General features: G+C 36.0%; 1 protein-coding gene and 1 long non-coding RNA gene across 6 annotated transcripts in view; one reads left to right on the forward strand and one right to left on the reverse strand.

Annotated features, from left to right (window-relative positions):
* The window catches only part of GRM5 (glutamate metabotropic receptor 5), a 664,926-nt gene that overhangs the window by 75,659 nt on the left and 567,895 nt on the right, over positions 1 to 21,372 (reverse strand). For all 5 annotated transcript variants that reach the window (XM_063711323.1, XM_063711322.1, XM_024255290.3 and 2 more), the window contains one exon: positions 18,008 to 18,134. In XM_063711323.1, the coding sequence (XP_063567393.1) occupies positions 18,008 to 18,134 (127 nt within the window). The remainder of the gene's footprint in view (positions 1 to 18,007; positions 18,135 to 21,372) is intronic.
* Positions 1 to 21,372, forward strand: part of LOC129048727 (uncharacterized) — a 182,068-nt gene that overhangs the window by 66,118 nt on the left and 94,578 nt on the right. The gene's annotated exons all lie outside the window — the stretch shown is intronic.

The following is a 21,372-nucleotide window of genomic DNA, read 5'->3' on the forward strand; positions in this document are numbered from 1 at the left end:
ACTGAGCATAGTGCCTCATTCATATGGTTAATATAGCATTTTACAAATTAATATATTTTCTATACAAGTAAATATAGAATTCTAATTCTAGTGCATGGATAAGTCATTCTCAAAAAACTTTTGTGTTTCCTTTAGAAGTCCCAAGTTACAGAACTATTATGTACTGTTTTAGACAGAAGTCTAAAATCAGTTCACTACACATGAATTTGAGTCTAGTTTCTGGAACCCAAAGAGAGCAAAACTAGATAAGCAGCTCAAAAACTTACTTCTGCCTAGGGATGTGACATGTTTCACATTAGAAATATTCCTCATGGGCGGGTGCCGTGGCTCACGCCTGTAATCCCAGCACTTTGGGAGGTCGAGGCGGGCGGATCACAAGGTCAGGAGTTCAAGACAAGCCTGGCCAATATGGTGAAACTACATCTCTACCAAAAATACAAAAATTAGCCAGGCGTGGTGGCAGGTGCCTGTAGTCCCAGCTACTCAGGAGGCTGAGGCAGGAGAATCGCTTGAACCCAGGAGATGGAGGTTGCAGTGAACCAAGATTGCACCACTGCACTCCAGCCTGGGTGACAGAGTGAGACTCCATCTCAAAGAAAAAGAAATATACCTCATGCTGACTAGTCATTTGGGCCATTTTTTGTGACTGATTAATCTAATTTTGAGTAATTCATTGGATCTGGGAAGTATGTATACAGGAAAGAAGGAGACAGTAACCAGTAAAGTCATTCTTTAAAAAGTGCCATCCAACTATGAAGGTCAGATAGATGTACTTTTCTTGAGGAGGCTGTTAATTGTAACTTTTGTTTTTCTTTTTTTTACTTCAGGATAGAAAAAAAAAATAGAAAAGTTCCCAAGTTTTCTTCAAGGAAGGCATATTCTATAGTTGATTGATTTTTACCATTACCTTAGCATGAAACAAAATATGGCATGATCGCTTTCTCCAATAAAAATAGAGTCTTTATCCAAGGTGTTAGGCAAATTTTATTGGTAACTGACTCAACAGGAAGCTGCCATATTCCTCTAAAAAAAAGAAGAGACTAAAATTTATTGAATGCCTACTATGTATCATGTGTTATCCCAGAAGTTTTATGTAATCATCATAATAAAAAATGAGGTAAATATCATTATCTCTGTTTTTCAGAGGGGGCAATATGAAGTTTAATTAGATATGTTAACTTTCTGGGACTGAGGTTAAAACTCTGTGGTTATCTAGTAGCTTATTTAATTTATTTATTTTATCTTTGCTACATCAGGGGAGGCAACTTGGCCAATTACTCCTCTGAAAGAAGTCCTAAGTCTATTTAGTAGGAAACAGAATCATGATTAATTAACAATGTCTGCATGGGCAATGTGGGGCTAGTGGTGGCATAAATATTTGATAGTTTTATCTTGACATAAATCCATGCTTCCTCTTAAGAAATCTCACTGGTTCAAACCCTTCAGCAAGATTTTCACTCTGGGCTGTGTGTCCTTAGAGTTGCTGCCAGAGACACTGATTGATCAGTTGTTTTTCTTGGGTTCCTAAAGTTTTCTGGCATAGAAAATGTTCTGAATGATCATTCACGGGACATTCCCAACTTTGCTACAGAGTAGACTCACAGCCATCCATTTGTCATAGGACCTAGCCTATTCCCCATCCTTCAAGGTTTATTACACATCTCATTTTAGATTCCCTTAATAGAACTCCTTCACAGAGCTGAAAATTCAGAGCTATAGTTTTTATTTTTGTTTTTTTAATTGGTTATATTTTATAGGGGAATTTGAAATTGTGTGCAAAGATTTATTTTATAATTAAGACATAAAGAATGATTTAATAGTACTGAAGAGTACTAAAGGGAAATGTGATCACAGATGCACATTTGTAGGAAATAGCTTTGAAAAATATGACTTCCGGTCATACTGCACAGGAATAAGAGTGGCAAAACACAGCATGTGAATTTAAATAATAAAGTGTGTTGACTGGAATAATTCCCTCCCTTTCTACTTTTCTCCAGTCCCTTTTTATTAGCTAACTTCTCCTTATTCTACTTTCCAGATTCTCCTTTATGCTTATGACTTTTCTGATTCCCTGAGCCTGACTGACAGATTCCTCTCATGTGGTCAAATGGCTCCATGGGCCTGTACCCATCATAGCACTCGCATTCTTACTAATTGTGTATTAGTATTGTCTCTTTGACATGGTAGATTGAGCAATTTGAGAGGAGGAGACTGTTGCTTTGCTTGTTGTATTTCTAGTGCTAGTCATAGTACCTGGCACACAATAGGCAGTTAAATAAGTTGAATGAATGAATGATTAACAAAGAAGACGGCAAGTAAGGAATAAGGAGACATGCCCTTCATTTTCAGCTTGCACACAAATATTTCCTAATAATATGAGCCTTTTACTCTATGTCTCAATTTTTTCATACATAAAATGAAAATAATACAGACTTATCTTATCTATAATTAGGGTTTTAATCTGGAGAAACCCTTGCAGAAGAATTCATAGATGAGAAATTAAAGACCAATGACCTGAAAAAGGTCAGTGAAGCAATTTCTCAGAAATAAATTTATAAAATGCTTAAAGTTGTTTTTGTATTTTATTGAAATAAAACATTAAACTCATCATTTTAAAACCTATAGGTATCAGTGGAATTTTGCACACATAATAGGAGCTATAATTTGGGTTTTATGAGTCATTTCTATTTACCCTTGCTAGGTTGCCAGACCCTTGTCAAGATCCCTTTCCGCAGTTTTAGTCAGACTCATAAAATTGCTTATTTTGCAAATAAGCTGCATACTAAAAAGCACTTTCCTCCTGTAGCTGGTCGTCCATCCAAATGTTCAATAACTTTCTGATTTTATGACTCAGAATTTTGCAACCACTCTCCAGGCCCCACTATATTCCTTCTGTGTTCCCATATACCCTTGATTTTCTTTTCCTTTGAGGCATACCAAGACTGTTCTAAGACCTGAAATTACATTACCTTTCCTAAGGAAGGTTGCAAAATTGTATGCATATTCTGCCAGAGATTTTACCTCCTTTTTCTCTTTCTAAGCCTATTTGTTCCTAAATTTTAAGTATCGTTAAGTATTCTCCAGTTGAGCTATGGGCATACATTTAACTATTCAAATGCTCATGTTTATTACAGAAAGAAAATATGGGGACAAAGTGCACACACATAAGAAAAGTGTACAAGGGGAAAGATTAATGCCTCATCCCACCCATTAAAGAGATTGAACATTGTTCACACAGCACAGCTACAGCATTTCACTCTCGAGCACCTACACCATTCATACCACTTGGTCTACACTATGGTGATAGAAAGGTAATTGTTCCTTTAAAATAATGTATTGACCAAATGCTCAGGCTCTGTGACTTTACTCTGCTAGTCATTGTATTGAACACTTTATTCTTATTACCTTCTTTAATACCTACAAGGTCCTCATGCGATAGGGACCATTATTTCATCTATTTTCAGTTAAGGAAATTATTTTCTGTTGGAACTAAAAAGCATTTGAAAGCAACCATAGATAGAGAAACACAGACATAGAGAAAAGCAGAAGAAATGTAAAGGAAACAGCCAAAATGCAAAAATCAGATATGCAGAGGAAAAAACTCTACAGCATAGTAATGTATCAAGAGAATTACAATGTCTTTGGGAATTATTGCTGATAGTTCAGATGGGAAATTAGCAAAAGCTTTAGGAGGGAAGGTGATAATACCTATCTACCTGCCTCTCAAGGATTAGTGTGAGGACCATATAAAATAACTTGAACAGTGGCATAATAATTATGAAGTGAGAGAAAGTGGAAATGGGGAAGCGTATATACAAAACGGTGTGACTCAACATCTGCTAAAATGCCTGTTTTATTAGATTATCCTTTATTATTCTGGGGAAAAGCCAGGCTACTTTCTCTCTCTAGCTTGTTTAGGTATATGTAGCCCCAAGTAAATGGTATTATGTTGTCTTAAATTGTTTGTAAGTACAAGACAGCCCATAATGCTTTGAATTTTTCATCACCTCAATTAATGTGATTTTTTAAGAGGTGTCAAGATAGGAGGAATTTATCTGCTTCATATTACTCATATAATATATCAATGCTTTGTGAAGCATTTTCCAAGTAGGTTAGATAATGCAATAGTTAGCACTGTATCATAATGTTTCATGTTCTAAGGGGAAAATGTGATAATTTATTTTGGGTAAGCTACATTGACCAAAAACTGAAATCAATGAAATCACATTATTGTCTTCAGTCTGGCCATGTCAGAGTGGTTTTTGACCACAATGCCATTGTTTTGGTCAGACCACAAATTTATCATTGTGAAGAAGAACATGGTAAACATTTTTCATTGAGTGGTTTCTGGCAAGATGAAAACTGGTTTATGTTCTTTTCAGGGACCTGTTTTGATAAGTTCCATTAAGAGAGGGGCTTTCAGCCCTTTTTTTCTTCTTTAGTCAGTGGTGTTTACAAGTTTAAATATACTGTCTTTTTGACTCATCTTGTAGGAAAAAAATTATTACAAGTTAATGAACGTTGGGAAATTGGAAGGGTAAGAAGGCATTTAAGAATTTATCAATGTGTAAGCCCTGGAATCTCATTTTAAAAGAACCAAAACACAACATTGTTGTGTTTAGTGTTAACTGAAACAACTTTATCAAGCTTATTGTTTGAAAAAAAAAAAGACAGTGCACAAAATTTTTCATTGCATTTTAGAGATCCTGTCAGAAAGAATCCAGTGATTCACAGTCACTTCCATATTTCCTGCAGCATCATGTCAAGGAAAAAGCACTAGTTTTACAGAAAGATGGAACAGGGTCTGAGCCTTACCTTCCTGCTTACTGTGTGATCATGAGCAAGGATATTTTCAATTTTCAAACTCAATTTTCTGTAAAATGGAAATCATGATTCCAACCTTTTTTAAAGTTTATTTTTATTATTTTAATTTTTATGGGTACCTGGTAGGGATTCCAACCTTTTTGAGCTGTCAGGAGGATTAGGTGATGGAACACAAACTTCCTATTCTGATAGGTGACAGGTACTCAATACATGGGGATTTCTTACCTTTCTTCCATCCTGTATTCATTTCTTTAGTGAATATTCATTGAATATCTACTATGTTCTAGCAGCCTGGTATTCTCAAATGAGGAAAATATACAAAAGTTACTGTATTTTGGCTTATATCCTAGCTGAAGGATCAGCAGTATATGGTCAGCAAAAATACATTAACACATAAACAATATAAAATAGTATGAGGTGATATAAGAGGTAGAGAAAAGAAGAAGTAGAACTGGATACGAGGGGGGTTAGTTTGTAGTATTAAACAGGTTGCTCAAGGTAGGCATTTGAGCAAGGACTTGAGGAAGGAAAGAATAGTACTCATGTGGTTATCTGCAGTAAAGCCTTCCAGGCAGATAACTGCTAGGGAAATTACCCTGGGATAAGAGCCCTTCTGACCTTTTAATGGAAGAACAAAAGGACCAATGTGTTGGGAGGAAGAACCAGATGAAGTGAAGGGAAAAGTAGGTTAGACACATGACAAAGGACCAGGTCATACAAAACAGGAATTTGTAAGTACTTTGGCTTTTACTTTGAATGAAATGGGAAATCATTGTAGATTCTTATACAATGGAGTAACATGACCTGGCTTATTTTGTAAAAAGATATCTCTGCCTGGAATGTTGAGGAGAGACTGTAAGTAGGGGTAAGGGTAGAATCAAGGAGAAAAGTTAGGAGGCTATTTTCAGAAGAAAGATGATTAATGATGATTGTTAGGCACTTTTACTGGAGGTAGTGAGAAGTGGTGGAATTTGGGATATGAAGGATTAGCCAATGGGATTTCTTTACTGACTAAAGGATGTGCAAGACGTCAGTAGATTGACTCCAAAGTTATTGGTCTTACCTAATGAAAGAATGGGTTTCTCATCAGATGAAATGTAATAGTACGGATAAAGCAGCCTGGGAGATTAAGAAGGTAAAGACCTGGATTTCAGTGATGGAAGTGTAGAATTTAAGGTATCTATTAGATATTCAAAAAAATATGTCAAGTTGGCAATGGAATATTTAAGTCTGGAGATTAGGTGAGAGATCTGGACAAGATACTTTACATCAAAATGCTTATTGTATAGATGATATTTAATGACATGAATGAAACTTGGTATGATCACCAATGAAGCAAGTGTAGACAGCTTCATTGTAGAGCACTCCAACACAATAGCCTTCATTTTATTTGAAACTCATAAATGTAAAAATATCAGTGGCAATAGACGCTAGATCCTTTTTGGGAAGGTTATTTTTTTATTTTTATTTTTTTGCCAGGGAGGAAAATATCAAAAGTGTATAATGAAGTGATCAGTGAAACTAGAAACCTTTTTTATCAGGGACAATGATAAGATAGAAAAAAAATTGCAGGTGCCGTGTAGTATTGTCACGGCTTATGGCTTTCTGGGATTTCCAAGTCACCATTAAACTTCTGCAATTTATTCATTTAGAATCAGAAGGGCTATGAAACTAATCTAAATGAAGTTAACAGAGATGTTTATAACAGTAAGCTTAGTTCAACAAATAAAAATTGTCTACTCTCTGCCATTGATTGGGCTAGACAGTCATTGACTTAAAGGGATCTTACTTTCAAATGTAGAAGACATTTAATAAACACATGTTAGGCCAGGCACAGTGGCTCACACCTGTAATCCCAGTACTTTGGGAGGCCGAGGTGGCCTGACTAACATGGTGAAACCCCGTTTCTACTAAAAATACAAAAAATTAGCTGACATGGTGGCATGCACCTGTAGTCACAGCTACTCAGGAGGCTGAGGCAGGAGAATTGCTTGAACCCGGGAGGCGGAGGTTGCAGTGAGCTGAGACCACGACGTGCCACTGCACTCCAGCCTGGGCAACAGAGCAAGACTCCATCTCAATAAATAAATAAATTTAAATAAATAAATAAATAAACACAGGTTAAAACTTTCCCCAAATTTTCTTGTTCATTCATTCTTAAATCAATCCATCTATCTCTCTATTCATTTTTCATCACTATATTTTAAAAACTTTATTAACAGTAGAGTGATAATGGGTACTAAACTTTTTGTATGCTATAAAATTGCTCTAATAATCTTATGAACTAGTTACTACTGTTATCTCAATTTTATGGAAGAGAAAGCTGACACAGATAAAAATTTCCGTGCTTTAAGTTGCACAATGAGTCACTGGTGGAGTGTGAATTTGAACATGGGCATGTTTGACTCCAAAACCTTTGATTTAAACCACTACACTCTTAGAAGAAAATAAAGATGAATTGTTGCAGATTGGTATTTTATGCAGCCCAAATTCTCAGCTGTACTTTGTTACACTACATTTGCCATAAATTCAACTTCCTTAGATTGTGCTGGTGAGTGTGTAATGTAGTGAACTTATCTAGAGAAACCTAAAAAGTGCTTAGAGACCTGGGAATTCTGCTGTTAAACAAAAGTCACTATCTTTTACAGCTGATCACCATTATGATGTTTGGTATTTAGGAAAGGATAGTTCCCATAATAGAGGCTTTGATGAAAAAGCAACCGTGAAATGGTGGTGTACTTGCTCTGAATGTTATATTGGAAAAAGCATTTTGAGACACACATACATTCCTTAGATATGACATGTATCATTCCTTATGGTCTTTTTTTCTGCCTGAAAATTCATTTCTGTTTTACCTGGTTAGCATCTTATTTTCACATACATGAATTCCCTTTCCACCCAGAAGCTACCTCTGAACTTCCAAGAGCTGGTTAATTTCCTCTCATCAACGTTTACTCCCATCCTAGCACTTTCTTTCCTTCTTTCATTCATTTCTGCATTTCCTCCCCTCTCTTTTATTCCTTCATGATTCAAACATTAAATTGATTCCTACTCTATGGCAGGGATACTTAATGTATTGAAATTGCCTCTTTATTTGCATATGTCTCTGCCTAGGCTCTGGGATACTTGAGAGCAGGAAGTGGGGCTTGATCACCATTGTGTGCCCAATACTGGATCTAGTGCTATGTTTGGCACTAGTTGGAACTCATATATGTGCTAATGAATAATTTCATCCTTTCTGCCACCACTGCATTTGGTGTGTGGTTTAATTATTGTATGTATTATAGGTATAATTTAATGCAATTATTTAAGTAAGGTTAGGTACCTTCCATTTATATTTGTATCATCAGAACTCAGCACAGTGTTAAAAAAAGAGTAGGAACGTGATAAAATATCTTTTGCTGAGTGAATTAATGAATGATAGACAGCCAGCTGTATGGTATATGCTCCTGTTCAGATTACTATCTAACCTAGAAACCAAGAAGCTAGATAGCAGAATTCTGAAAGCTATTCCAGTTTCAATATTAACAAGAAATATTTATTAAAATTGTAATAATAAACTAAAATTATTTCTCATCAAAACTCATCAGAAATTTCCCCTAAAGAATCAGAAACAAACAATATTTAATAGATGACAAGAATTTTCCCTCCTTTCCTCATCTAAGTTTAATTATAATAGTCAAATAGCACATTTTAAGCACATTTGGAATAAAAAATATCAGAGCAGCCTGGAGATAATTAACATGTGACCAGCTTGAAGCTGATTTTTTTTTCCTTCTATAATTTCCTGAAAATATGGGGCTCTAAAATGTGATTGTGGAGAGAGACAGGTAGTATAGCATAAAAACCCCAGAATCATAGCACCTGGGATTTCTTTTCCACCAGTTTTGTGGTCTTGTCCATGTATAGAATGTTCCTGAGTTTTGTTTCATTCAGCTGTAGAATAATAATAATATCTACCTTAAGGATTCAAAAAGATAATGCTTAAGATAGTTATAATAATTGGAAATGAAAAGTAATCTTCCCCATGTTTTTATTTAATGTGCTTATTTATTAAAAGGTAAAGAAAAAAAAGTCTTGAGAAAAGTAGGACAAGATGAGGAACACAAATTAAATGCACATTTTTAAAAAGACAGCAATTCAAACGCGGGAGTTATAAAACCTGCCAGTGGTTACACCTCTTGGAGCTCATCCTCTGCTCCCTCCTTGATTCCTACCAACATCTCTTTGTTTAACTCTGCGGCTTTTTTCCTCTTAAGAGACAAATGTTTCAACCTCCAAAGCAATTAGGTAACTCAGGGTTAGGTAACTTAATTGACATTAGGTCAATTAGGTAACTTAATTGACATTAAGCTGTTGACACGTATTGCCTTGGATGGAATAAAATGGAAGCATTTTACAGCTTTGGACTTACGTAAGATACATTTCTTTTATGATTGAAAAGCAGGAGATAATGCTAACTTCCTGTCATAAGACTTCCCACCTGGTTACTTCTTGAAAGACGCGATATTTTTGCTCTTTCCTTTTACTTAGTTTATTGGAAGGTTGGCAGCATCTGGTAAGCCCCACCTGGAAGTGTTTCTGTGGCTTTGGTCTGGGGACCTAAAGATCTTTAGAGTTCTTACTACTTATATCTCCTCCTAAATTCTTTGATAAAAAACAAATTAAAGATTCTTTCTAGGACAGTTTTTGCAGATATGTGGCAGGGAATGGTGTCCCAGAAAAAGCGTCTTGGCAAACGCTTTTCAGATAATTCTCTGAACGTCTAGCTCAAATTGTTGCCTTTCACTACTTTTTCTCCTTTCTCTCTCAAACCAGACTACATTTTTCTCAGAGAACTAATTACCTTGTTCTATTGATTTTAATTCCTAATCAAATCTTTGTTGCTTTTGATTCACACTACATTATCCTTACCCAAACCACTGGTAGATTCACACTGATTTTTGCAAAATTTTCTTACTCTTATCCCTCTTTATAATTCCCAACTTAGTCTTATATTTTAAAATCTTATCTTTTAGTGTTAAATGTTTAAATAGTGCAAATAGTATGGAATCATTTAAATTATAAAATTTTTAAATATGCAGAGAAAAGTATAAATGGTATGGAACAAATAAAGTCTATATTAAAAAATGTTAATATTTTGTCATATATGTTTCAAATTACACACACAGACACACACACGCTAAAGCTATAACTAAAACCTGTTTTGTATCTCCCATCTAACTCCCTTTCTTCTCTTACCAGATGATACTGCTATTCTGAAATCTGTATCCTTCCTTTTCATGTTTTTATACAATATCTACTCTTCACATTGTGACTATGTAAATAATATTTATAAAGCAGCCCATCATGATTGCATTTTCTTTCTTTTCTTTTTTTTTTGAGATGGGGTCTTGCTCTGTCACCCAGGCTGGAGTGCAGTGGCGTGATCTCCACTCACTGCAACCTCTGCCTCCCAGGTTTCCCAGGTTCAAGCGATTCTCCTGCCTCAGACTCCTGAGTAGCTGGGATTACAGGCGTGCACCACTGTGGCTGGCTAATTTTTTGTATGTTTAGTAGAGACAAGGTTTTGCCATGTTGGCCAGGCTGGTCTCGAACTCCTGACCTCAGGTAATCCACCCAATGTAGCCTCCCAAAGTGATGAGATTACAGGCATGAGCCACCGCACCAAGCGCCTTTTCTCTCATATTCAATTTTTGAATATTCCTGGAGATAATCACCTTGTTTAAAACTATTCTCTCCACTAGAATGTAAATATTATAAGAGCAGATAATTTTATTGGTTTTGTTCATAGAAATATTTTCAGCATTTAGAACATTGCCTGAGATGGGGTTCACAACACTCTACTCCAAAATATGGCACTTTGGCATATTGAATTTTTTAAGCTGAAGGAATTTGAGAAGCAGCAAGTGCAGAAAGACTTTATGTACTTCTCCCACCCTTCACCCCTGAAGCAGGTCATAAGACCCTCATGTGAGAGGTGCTCTCCTTAGACCTGGAGGGAAGGAGCATCCTTATCTCAGAGGAATCTGAAGGAACAGGCCTTGCTAAGTTTACCTGAGTTTACTTATGCCCTTTGTCCTATCTTCTTTCTCTACAACTCTTCGTTTTACATCAAACCTAGCATACAAACAGCCAGGTTTAACTGCTTCTTCAGGTCCTTAGGAAGGCTCCAGTGTTACATAAAACTTACATTAAATAAATGTGTATGCTTTTCTTTTGTTAATCTGTTTTTAGTTACAGGGGCCCCAGCCAATGAACCTAAGATGGGTAGAGGGAAAATATATATTTCCTCCCCTGCAACTGGAACAGTGAAAGTGCTAGATACACATTTATTGAATGAATGACTAGATGACTGAATGAATAAATGTTTTTAAATTTCCCTTAAGATAAACTTTAAAATATTTACCATAGTTTACCAGGCTCCCCAAAAGGTGGCCTTTGCTTTCTTGTCTCATTTCTCCCTTATACTCTCAGTTCCATTTCAGTTCCTGTGTTCTGTGTCCACAACACTCTTCTCTTTCATTTTAGTTTGGCCAACTCCCATCATTACTCCAATTTTTGCATGCTCACAATTCATTGAAGAGGCAATTTAAATATCACCTAAGTTAGCTTTTACTGTTATGGGCTCTCACATCATTCTGGTCTTCTCTGTTGTCAATACTCAATATCTTATTTTTATTACTTGTCAATATTTGGGAAAATAATCTCCATGAGGGCAGGGATCCTCTTTATCCTATTTACTGCTAGCATAGGTACCTGTTAATTATAAGACAAAGAAATAACTGCTTGCTGTCCTCAATGAAAATAAGTTGAATTGGGGACATGGGCTATGTTCTGACTTCATTCTCCCATTATTTCTCATTTTTTTCATGTCTTCTTGGTTTTCATACCAGATTCTCTTTATTTCTCTACCTAATTCCTGGGGTTCCTAAGAATTTATGACTGCTATTGAGAATATGGCTGGCTTAAACATCATTTTGATGATTTTATTGATGAAGATACATTCTCATAATATCATTCAATGCTCTGCATACATGTTTACACACACACACATATTCACATGTATTTATGTGTAAAAAAAGGAACGTGTAATCCTACCACCTGTAAACATCTTAACATTAGGTAGCCTTCATTTAGAATATTTTTCTATGAAAAAAATATATACACATACAAAAAGTATATGGCTAAATATATAGGTAGACATTAATGTCAGTTGATTGCTACTTTAAGTTGTTTTCTGAACAATTGTTTAATTCCAGGTGGGCTGAGATCTCTTAGCCATGCTGATAATCTTATAGGATTGTGTTGGCATAAAATGAAATAACATTTCCAAGATGCTGCAAACAGTTCCTGTCACATGGAAAGCATTATATATGTACTGGTTGTTATTATCACAATGAAGGCACTGACTCGAAGGTAACTTGAGCTGTCACATTATAGGCTGAAGTAAGGTAACTATAAGCCAAGTGCATACAAGAAAGGCTTACAATATTTCCTAAAACTGGCCCCAAGCCTTTCTGTGGCAGGCTTTGGAATAGCTGAAGCCATCAGGACATTCTTCTAGCTAGCAATTCCAAGTGATGTGTTACTTTGAATCAGAGTCACTGAGGTGGGCTTGCACACAGCTATAGGCTCTTTGGAAAAGTTCTGCAGATTCCAGTTAAAGGTTAAACTTCACATAACATCAATGCAAAGTCATTTCTAGGTTTGGCATTTGTCCCCTACCCAGACCACCCACACACATACACACACTCACATGTATGCACCTAGCCAGAGACAAATCATTTTATTCTTCTGTTTGAAAACCTCCACCGGCCCCACTCTGTCTATAGGATAAATTCCAAACTCGTTAGAGGCTTTACTCACAGGCTGGCCTTAATACCTACTATAATCTTCATTTGTAACACTCTCCATCATTTTACTGGAGGTTGACACATTTTTACTGAAAGCTTACTCTATGTCAGGCATTGTATTAGGTGCTGAGATTACAAATATGTTTAAGAGACAGCTACGTCCATGAGAGACTAACATTTCTGTAGGAGTGGCAGATATGTACACAGATCATTAAAATCTAGTTTGCAAAGTGATTTAAAGGGGAAAGCAGAATTTGTTTTAGAAATACAGAAGAGGAAACAGCAGTCTAAGTATATCAAAGAAGGCTTCATAGAGAAAGTAACACCTGAGCAGAGTAAGGGAGGGTAAGTGGGAGTTACTCAAGTAAAGAAAGAGGGGTAAGTACATTCCAGGTGGAGAAGACAATATGTACACAGACAGGGAGGAATAAAATAGCATTCTGTGTGGATGAGAATTATGAGCAGTCTTTGACAACAGAATGTAAAATGAAAGAAAAGCAGTGGTGATTGAAACTACAAAGATCATAGGAGGCTGGGAAAGAGGACATTTTGTATGACATGTTGAAAGCTTGGAATATATCATAGATAGTTATAAAACCAGTGGTAAGTTTTGAGTGATGGGATTCAGGACACAGTACCCTGAAGTGTGGCACCTTGGCATTTGAGAAAACAGCAGAAGCAGGAAGGTAACTCTCACCTTCCCCACAATGTTCTCCCCTGAAGCAGGTCATAAAACTCTCATTTAACAGGTGCTCTCTGTGTAACCAGAGGAAGTGAACATCTGTATGTCTCTAAAAATGCAAGGTCACTGACAGAAATCTGAACAAACAGGAATAGCTGAGTTCTCCTCAGCTAACTATCATTAGATCATGCTTTTTTAATCCAATCGTACTCCTCAATGACTTACCACTTCTCTATCAAACCTAGCATAAAAATACACAAGTTTTCCTGTTTCTTTGTGTTTTCCTTTCCCTATGTAAAACTTATATTTAATAAATGTACATGCTTTTCTCTTGTTAGTTTGTGTTTTGTTCCAAGGATTTAATCCACAAACCTAGGCTGGGAAGAAACGATAATTACTTTCTCCTACATGAGCAAGGAAATAAAAAAGACTGATCTGTATTTTGGATACATTATTCAGTAGCAAGATCATCTTCTCCTGTCAGCACCTTCTTCAAGTAATGTGATGACACCATTTCTTGTGTGCTTGGAAAAAGTTTCAGCTTGCTGTCTCCTTTGTTGTTTTAAAGAAGTGTTAGACAAAGCATTGTTTGCAAAATCTAGGGAGATAATGGAGTCCACTTTAATTGGGAATTCTGTGTGAGCTATGATCTAAGTTATTGGCTCTTTCCAACTTTAAAAATTTTTGCTGTTAAAAGCACCTTGCTTAGGAAATTTTAAATATTTATGTCTGCAACAATTGTCTCAAAATAATAAACCGTGCAATTCCTGTCATTAAAAAAAGATCTGAATTATCTCTGAAAAAATAGCAAGATCAAAAGTGGATTAAAAGGCATGTGGCGTAAATCTAGGGGCAAGGGAATAAATTGGAAAGTTACTGCAATATTTAAATATGAAATGATGAGAACCTAGTTGAGTGAAGAGTTGTACTAGGAGAGGAGGAAAGGTGGTTGGGAATATTTGGCAATTCAAACCATTAGAGTGGATAAGTGACTGGATATAGGTGGCCATATCCACCCAGAAAATAGAAAAGCACGTTTACAGCTAATTAGTAAAGGGGTACAATGGTGAAATGATAAGGTTTGGATATACTGCACTGAATTAAGTGAGGACTAACCAAGTTAGTGAGAACTAATCCAGCAAGCAGTTAGTCATGATCCTGAAACTCAGGAAAAGAATACAGGCGGAGCTGTGCTACTGGGAATCGACAGCATGCAGGTAATAATTAAAACCATCAAAGCAGATGACATCATTTGGAGAGATTGTGTAGGGGGAAAAGTACAATGAGCTTGTGATGAAACCCTGGGAAACTTCAATTTTTAATGATCTAGATTAAGTGGAAGAGGCAACAGCAACAACAACAACAACAGAAACAAAAACACCTAGAAGTGGTGTTTAGGTAGGTAAGAGAAACTTATGTTATATGGCTGGCAGAGGAGAAAACTTCAGGAGACTGTGCAGCATCAAGCCCATTAAAGTGAGCACAAAAGTTTGTAAAATAAGGACTGACAAGGGCCTAGTAGTTTGGCCATGTGGTGGCCACAGACATCTTCAGCTAAAATATTTCTGATAGCATGGTAAGGGTGGGAGGCAAATTGCTTTGATAAATCAAGAGTGAGGAAGATAAAAGAAAGATTTATTACTCAAGAAAGCTGATTGGAAAGAGGGATGAGATGGAATTAACAATGCAAGGATTTGGATTTGTCTTTACACTGTAGTAGGACATTTCTGGGATAACACACAGTATATAAGGATGTGTGTGCACCTTTTATATGAGGCAAACCAATAGCCCATTAGGCATTCCTCATCTTCCTTAGGTTATGATGTTAATAATTCTGAAATAGTAACTTCCTCTTTCTAGTATCTTCTTCACTTTTTTTTTTTTTTTAATAAAGTAAGCTTCAACTCATGTTTCAAGATTAAACTTTACCAGATTATCCAGGGTTAGTTTTGCCCCCCGCCCTTCCATAATACTTTGTTTAATCCTCACCAATAGCCCCAATAACACTGTTGTTACCTGGTTACATGCTTTTCTTTTGCAAGATTATAAATTTCTTAGGAACTTAGACTAAATCTTTGTATTCCCAATCCAAATTACATTTTCTGGCACAAACTAAGGCCTAAATTTGTTAAATTAATCAATTAGCACTTGAAAATCTTAAAGACATCTCTGATATTTTCTATAACTAAACTTTTGATCTTTATGAAATAATCTATTTTTTTAGCCTTCAAAAAAGAAAATTTGGCAACTTCCTTAACACCTTCAGCATCCAATTCATCTATATGTCTTGTTGGTTTTACCCCAAAGTATATCTCAAATCTTCCAATGCACTACTTAGACATTAAGAGTTCTTGTCTGCAACTACCCAACTTGTCTTCCTGTTTCCACTTTCTATCCCTCCCCAAATTATTCTTGGTAACAGTAACCAGAATAATATTTAAAAAATATATTTATAATCATGTATTTTTCTTATACTAAAATCCCTGCAGTGATTTCTCATTGTCTTAATAATAAAACACTCAAACCCTGAACATGTTCTCCTAGGCTGCATAGGTTCTTTCCCCTGCTACTTTTTTGACCTCTTCTGACACTGTTCTCCTGCCTGCTTACCCATATACAGACATTCACATGTGCTGTTACCCCAGACTGAAATCTCTTCTTAGTTATTATTTGTTAAATATTTATATTTGTCATTTAGGTCTCAGTTAATTTTTACTTCTTCAGAGAGAAATTATATGACCACAAATTTAAATTATGACCTCTCTGATATTTCCATGTTTTTATTCCTGTTCTTTGACTTCATATACAATTTGTCAGTGAGGCACACAAATAGCCCATTAGCAAACAAAGAGCTCACTAGCCATGTGCATGTGTTGTTTTATGTCTCTTTCCCCACAAGACGGTAAGATATATAAGGACTAGGATATAGGGAACAAGTGACACAGGAAGCATTGCTGTTTTTTCACCTCAATTTCTCAAGTACCTAATATTATAATGAAAATAGTAATAATAAAATATTTATCTGTTGAAATAGTGAAAGAAAGAGTGTGTTCATTCTCAATATCATAGTCTTACAGAACATGAGACAAAAAGTTACGTCTGTATAATCATTCACAAGGTGCTTAGCCATGCAAGTTAGTTGACGATGCAAGACAGCTTTTTATTTTCACAATAATCCAGTTTAAAATTAGAAAAACATGTAAATAAATAGTATAAAGAAAAGATAGGAATACTGCTCCACACCCTTCTTCAAGAAAACCAATCAGAGTATTTTTTTTCTTTTTGGCATTTTTACTGTGTGTGTGCACACAGGCACACTACAGATCATCTATTCAACAAAATTTATTGAAGGCTTTGTGTTTAGCACTGAGTCAGCTCTGGGGAAAACAGGATGAATAAGAGCATCAGAAAGCTCATAGTCTAATGGCGAAAATAAGATGAAAATGCAATCAAAAGGCACTTGGATGTTTTATTAAATTAGATTTTTTTTTTTTTAAGAAAAAAAAAGGTGAGCTTAACCAAAAAAAGGTGAGCTGTCTTGAAAGACCCAGGATCATGGAATTTTTAATAACTGGACTTTTGAAATAAGTGAATACAACTACTATGAATAAAATCATTCGTCCTGGGAGGGATGGGGTCTAACACTGATGACTTTATGATCTTCTAGCCTCTAGAAGTTTTGTGCTAAATCCATCTGAATTCTAAAACCACTAGACAACCTGACATACCACATGGAGGGCTCTCTGCCTGCAAGCCTTTTTTCCTCTTTTTCTTGTATACTCAGTTCATGGGTGCCCTCCTCATGCTCCCATGTCTATAAATCTATGTCCTCTTATTATATTGTAATCATATTTTTACTTTTTTGCCTCCTTTATTAATCTGTGAACTTCATTAAGATAGAGGTAGTACTTTTATTTCTATATTTTTATTTTAGTGGTAGGAAAATAAGCACATGAGCGCATTTAATAAATGTTTATTGAAGAAAAATTGGAAGACAGTATGAAAGGAATCATATTCTGTTTATATATTGTAAAAATTAGAAAAGACTATGAAATATAGACTGGAGAACATGATGACATATTCTTTAACATCTGTTGGCACAAAGAAGCAAAAGCCAAAACAAAACAAAAAAGAAAAAAAATAAGTAAAATCAAGTCTTGCCCTGTGCCAACAATACTTAAAAACTTATTAGTTGGGGACTCCTATTTCAATTAATAAAAACAATTAAGAGAAGAAGAGAACTTTAGATGACATTCTGCCCAATTCAGTGATACCTTTTTGTTCTTGGATATGTCATGACATATTTTCCTCACTGGCTAAAACTTCTTTCTCTTCACCTAAAATGACACACGTAACTGGGACCCTATTTAGGAACTTCTGGGAATGAGGGAAGAATGCCCAGTAGACAAGCTAGGAATTCTGATCTAATTTTGGAGTGAAGACGGACATATAGGCAGCTCTCTTCCAGAGATCTGAAGATTTGAATAAGTAGCTCAGACTTTGGGAAGCTTGTGTTCCCAAGGAAATTATTTGTTCCATAAATAAGACTACCCAAGATGAGTAATGCTTGGGGATGTGACCCCCCTCTCCCACGTCTGCATCTTTTTTCAGTTAATTTATATGTGGTGAGATTGTGATAGATTACCTGTGAGATCATCAGTGGGCCAAGACCCCAGTTGGCATGCCTTGCATGTGTACTCATCAAAGACATACTCATTCTCCTTACAAGGTGTACAGGTCCAACAACAGCTGACTTCTCCCTTTCGGATCACCTAAGGCAAATATTTGAAATTTAGATTTTTTTTGCATAGATAAAAATCCAACAATTCTATATTCCAATGTGCTGTTTTGCAAAGCAGAAAGGCCTTTCGCATACATTATTTTAAATGTTATCAGATAAGCAGTACAATTGTTAATATTCTTAATTTATAATTAAAGAAAGTAAGGCTGAGTTTAAACAAGTCCAACATCATAAAGTTAGCTGGTGGCAGGATAAAGAATTAAATTAAATGCAAGTCTTTGGATAATTAGCCTTGGAAACCTGTATTTAATTAAGTACCTGTGCTTGTGCTCATATGTACATACACATAACTGAATTCACCCCAGGATCTGCTCTGCTTCTCCTTTCCTTAAGTTAAGAACTTCTGCTCCCTGGATTTACTTTAGCTTCCTTCCCTCCATTAGTTGAATAATTGTGGGCAAAAAACATTGTATATTTCCTAATCTTCTAAAATCTGTCCATATTGATAAAAATAATTAGGAGTTTGTATTGGGTAGAACAAAGCAAAAGATTAAGATTTTCCTGGAGATGATCTCTTGATCTCTTTCTACTAAAAATCTGATTCAACAATTCAGCCCATTCTTTCCTATTTTGGTAGCTTTGTTTTGTTTGAAGGTAGATGAGGTCACTGAGACTATTATATACCTCTTAATCTATTTGACTTTTTTAAGGTAATGGAAAATAATTGAAATAATTTAACAGTTGAAAGAGTCACAGATGTTATTCTTTCGAAATAGATGTACCTTTTCTTCCCCACCATTGGTGCATGAAAAGCGTCTCCGGAATAGACAGCATTCATTAAATGTTCTTTTAAATAATTAAAACTGTGATTAATATTCAGCAATGACCAGACACAGTAATGATTGCACTTTATATTTCTAGTCTTAGATGCTGACTCTAGTAATGACCTTTGATAATAACATCAGCTAGATACCTATAGCCAAATATAATTGTAAGCTGACAACTGTTTCTTACATTTTTGTAGTATTTCTCGTATTGACTCTTAAAACTACAACAATACAAGCAGGGAATAACGGCAAAAGGGCCTGAAATAGCTTTTCCCTAAAGTAACTAAATAAGAGAGGCAAAAGTGCTCCTTAGACCTGATTAAAGTATTCTTCATAATAATATCGACTATTTCCAGGCTCTTTAGTACTTGTCACATACTGTTATCCCATTAAAACATTAGAACAGCTCTGTATGAAGTAGCTGGTTTGTTTTTTTTTATTTTCTTAGGGGAGAAAACTAAGGTAAAGTTAGCTCACATAGCATGTTAGGGTAAATGAGGGATCAAACAATGTATGTTGGACTTCAAATGCTCTTGCTTATAAACATTGAGTCCTATTGGAAGATAGACTGCGTGATATTTTGAAAGATGCAGGGGAAAGAGCACTGGCTTGGGAATGAAGTAGCACCAGGGTTCTAGTCTTATTTATAGCCACTAAGTAGTTGTGCAGCCTTGAGCAGTCCTCCAGCTAATGCTCAGTTTCTTTTAACTGGACCTATTGCTTTTACGATAATAATATCTACCTTATAGGATTTCCTTAGGATTAAATAAAACAACACAGTGATTTGTAAAGTGTAGAACACTCTAATAATGTTACCCATTTCATTAATAATATGCACATAAATGTCCATATACAGAAATGAAGAATTTCATTTTCAAGGTATACCACACTTGGCAAAACCATCCTTGAACAATTATTAGATTTTGTAATGCAAACAGGCATATTGCAAAGCTGAAGGAGTGTCTTTCAGACCTTAGCAGGGATTAGCAAATAAAAGCAGCTGCATTTCCCCCCACTAGAAATACCTTGATTTCTTATGGTTCAGTTTTCATTGGTTTGTGAATTTCAGGTGTTTATTAAAATAAGTTCATGCCCTTTTCCAAGAAGAATTCCAATATTACAATCTCTTTTTGAATCAATAGTGATAACTTAATATGTTTTCCTCTGATCATTTAGAAACTGTTTTATGTTTTCATATTTTATGTTCTGTTTCACATTTATTTTGAACACGAGGTAGTGACAATTCTCTTTCATGGCAATTTAACATTCTGGAAGTAGTGGTGCTTTCTTTTTTATTTATTTTATTTTTTGAGACAGAGTCTTTCATTGTTGCTTAGGCTGGGAGTGCGGTGGCGCCATCTTGGCTCATGGCAGCCTTGACCTCCCCAGCCCAAGAGAGCCTCCCACCTCAGCTTCTTGAATAGCTGGGACTACAGATGTGTGCTACCATGCCCAATTACTTTTGTTTCTTATTTTTTTGAAGAGATGGGGTCTCACTAAATTGCCTAGGCTGATCTTGAACTCCTGAGCTCAAGGGATTCTCCCACCTCAACCTCCCAAAATGTTGAAATTATACTCATGAGCCACTGCACCCACCCAGCGGTGCTTTCTTTATGAATAACAATATATAACATATCTGAACCTTTACTAGACTAAACCCTTTCATGGAAACTAAGTTTACAAATTCTGGACAATGCCATGAGATGTTGGTATCATGAATGAAATTGCCGTTACAACCTTAAACCATATTAAGAAAATCTTGTAAATTGTATATTTAATAGAGTAAAAATGACATCTGGTTAGGAAAACGGAGTTTGGGATTTTTAAAAAAGGACTAAGCAAATATTATCACAAAATAACCAGTATTAAAAATATGATAATAGGCTGGGTGCGGTGGCTCACGCCTGTAATCCCAGCACTTTGGAAGGCTGAGGTGGGTGGATCACGAGGTCAGGAGATTGAGACCATCCTGGCCAACATGGTGAAACCTCGCCTCTACTAAAAATACAAAAACATTAGCCAGGTGTGGTGGTGCGCACCTGTAATCTCAGCTACTCTGGAGGCTGAGGCAGGAGAATCACTTGAACCCGGGAGGCGGAGGTTGCAGTGAGCCGAGATTGTGCCACTGCACTCCAGCCTGGAGACAGAGCGAGACTCCGTTTCAAAAAAAAAAAAAAAAAAAAAATCTGCGTTGGAAGTTACATTTTCCCTTCCTTCCTTCCCTCCCTCCCTCCTTCTCTCTCTCTCTTTTTCTCTTTCTCTGTTTCTTTCTTTCTTTTTGACGGAGTCTCATTCTGTCACCCAGGCTGGAGTGCAGTGGCGCGATCTCAGCTCACTGCAAGCTCCGCCTCCCGGGTTCACGCCATTCTCCAGCCTCAGCCTCCGGAGTAGCTGGGACTACAGGCTCCTGCCACCTCGCCTGGCTAATTTTTTTGTATTTTT

This window comes from Pongo abelii, chromosome 9 (genome assembly GCF_028885655.2).
Source record: "Pongo abelii isolate AG06213 chromosome 9, NHGRI_mPonAbe1-v2.0_pri, whole genome shotgun sequence".
NCBI lineage: Eukaryota > Metazoa > Chordata > Mammalia > Primates > Hominidae > Pongo > Pongo abelii.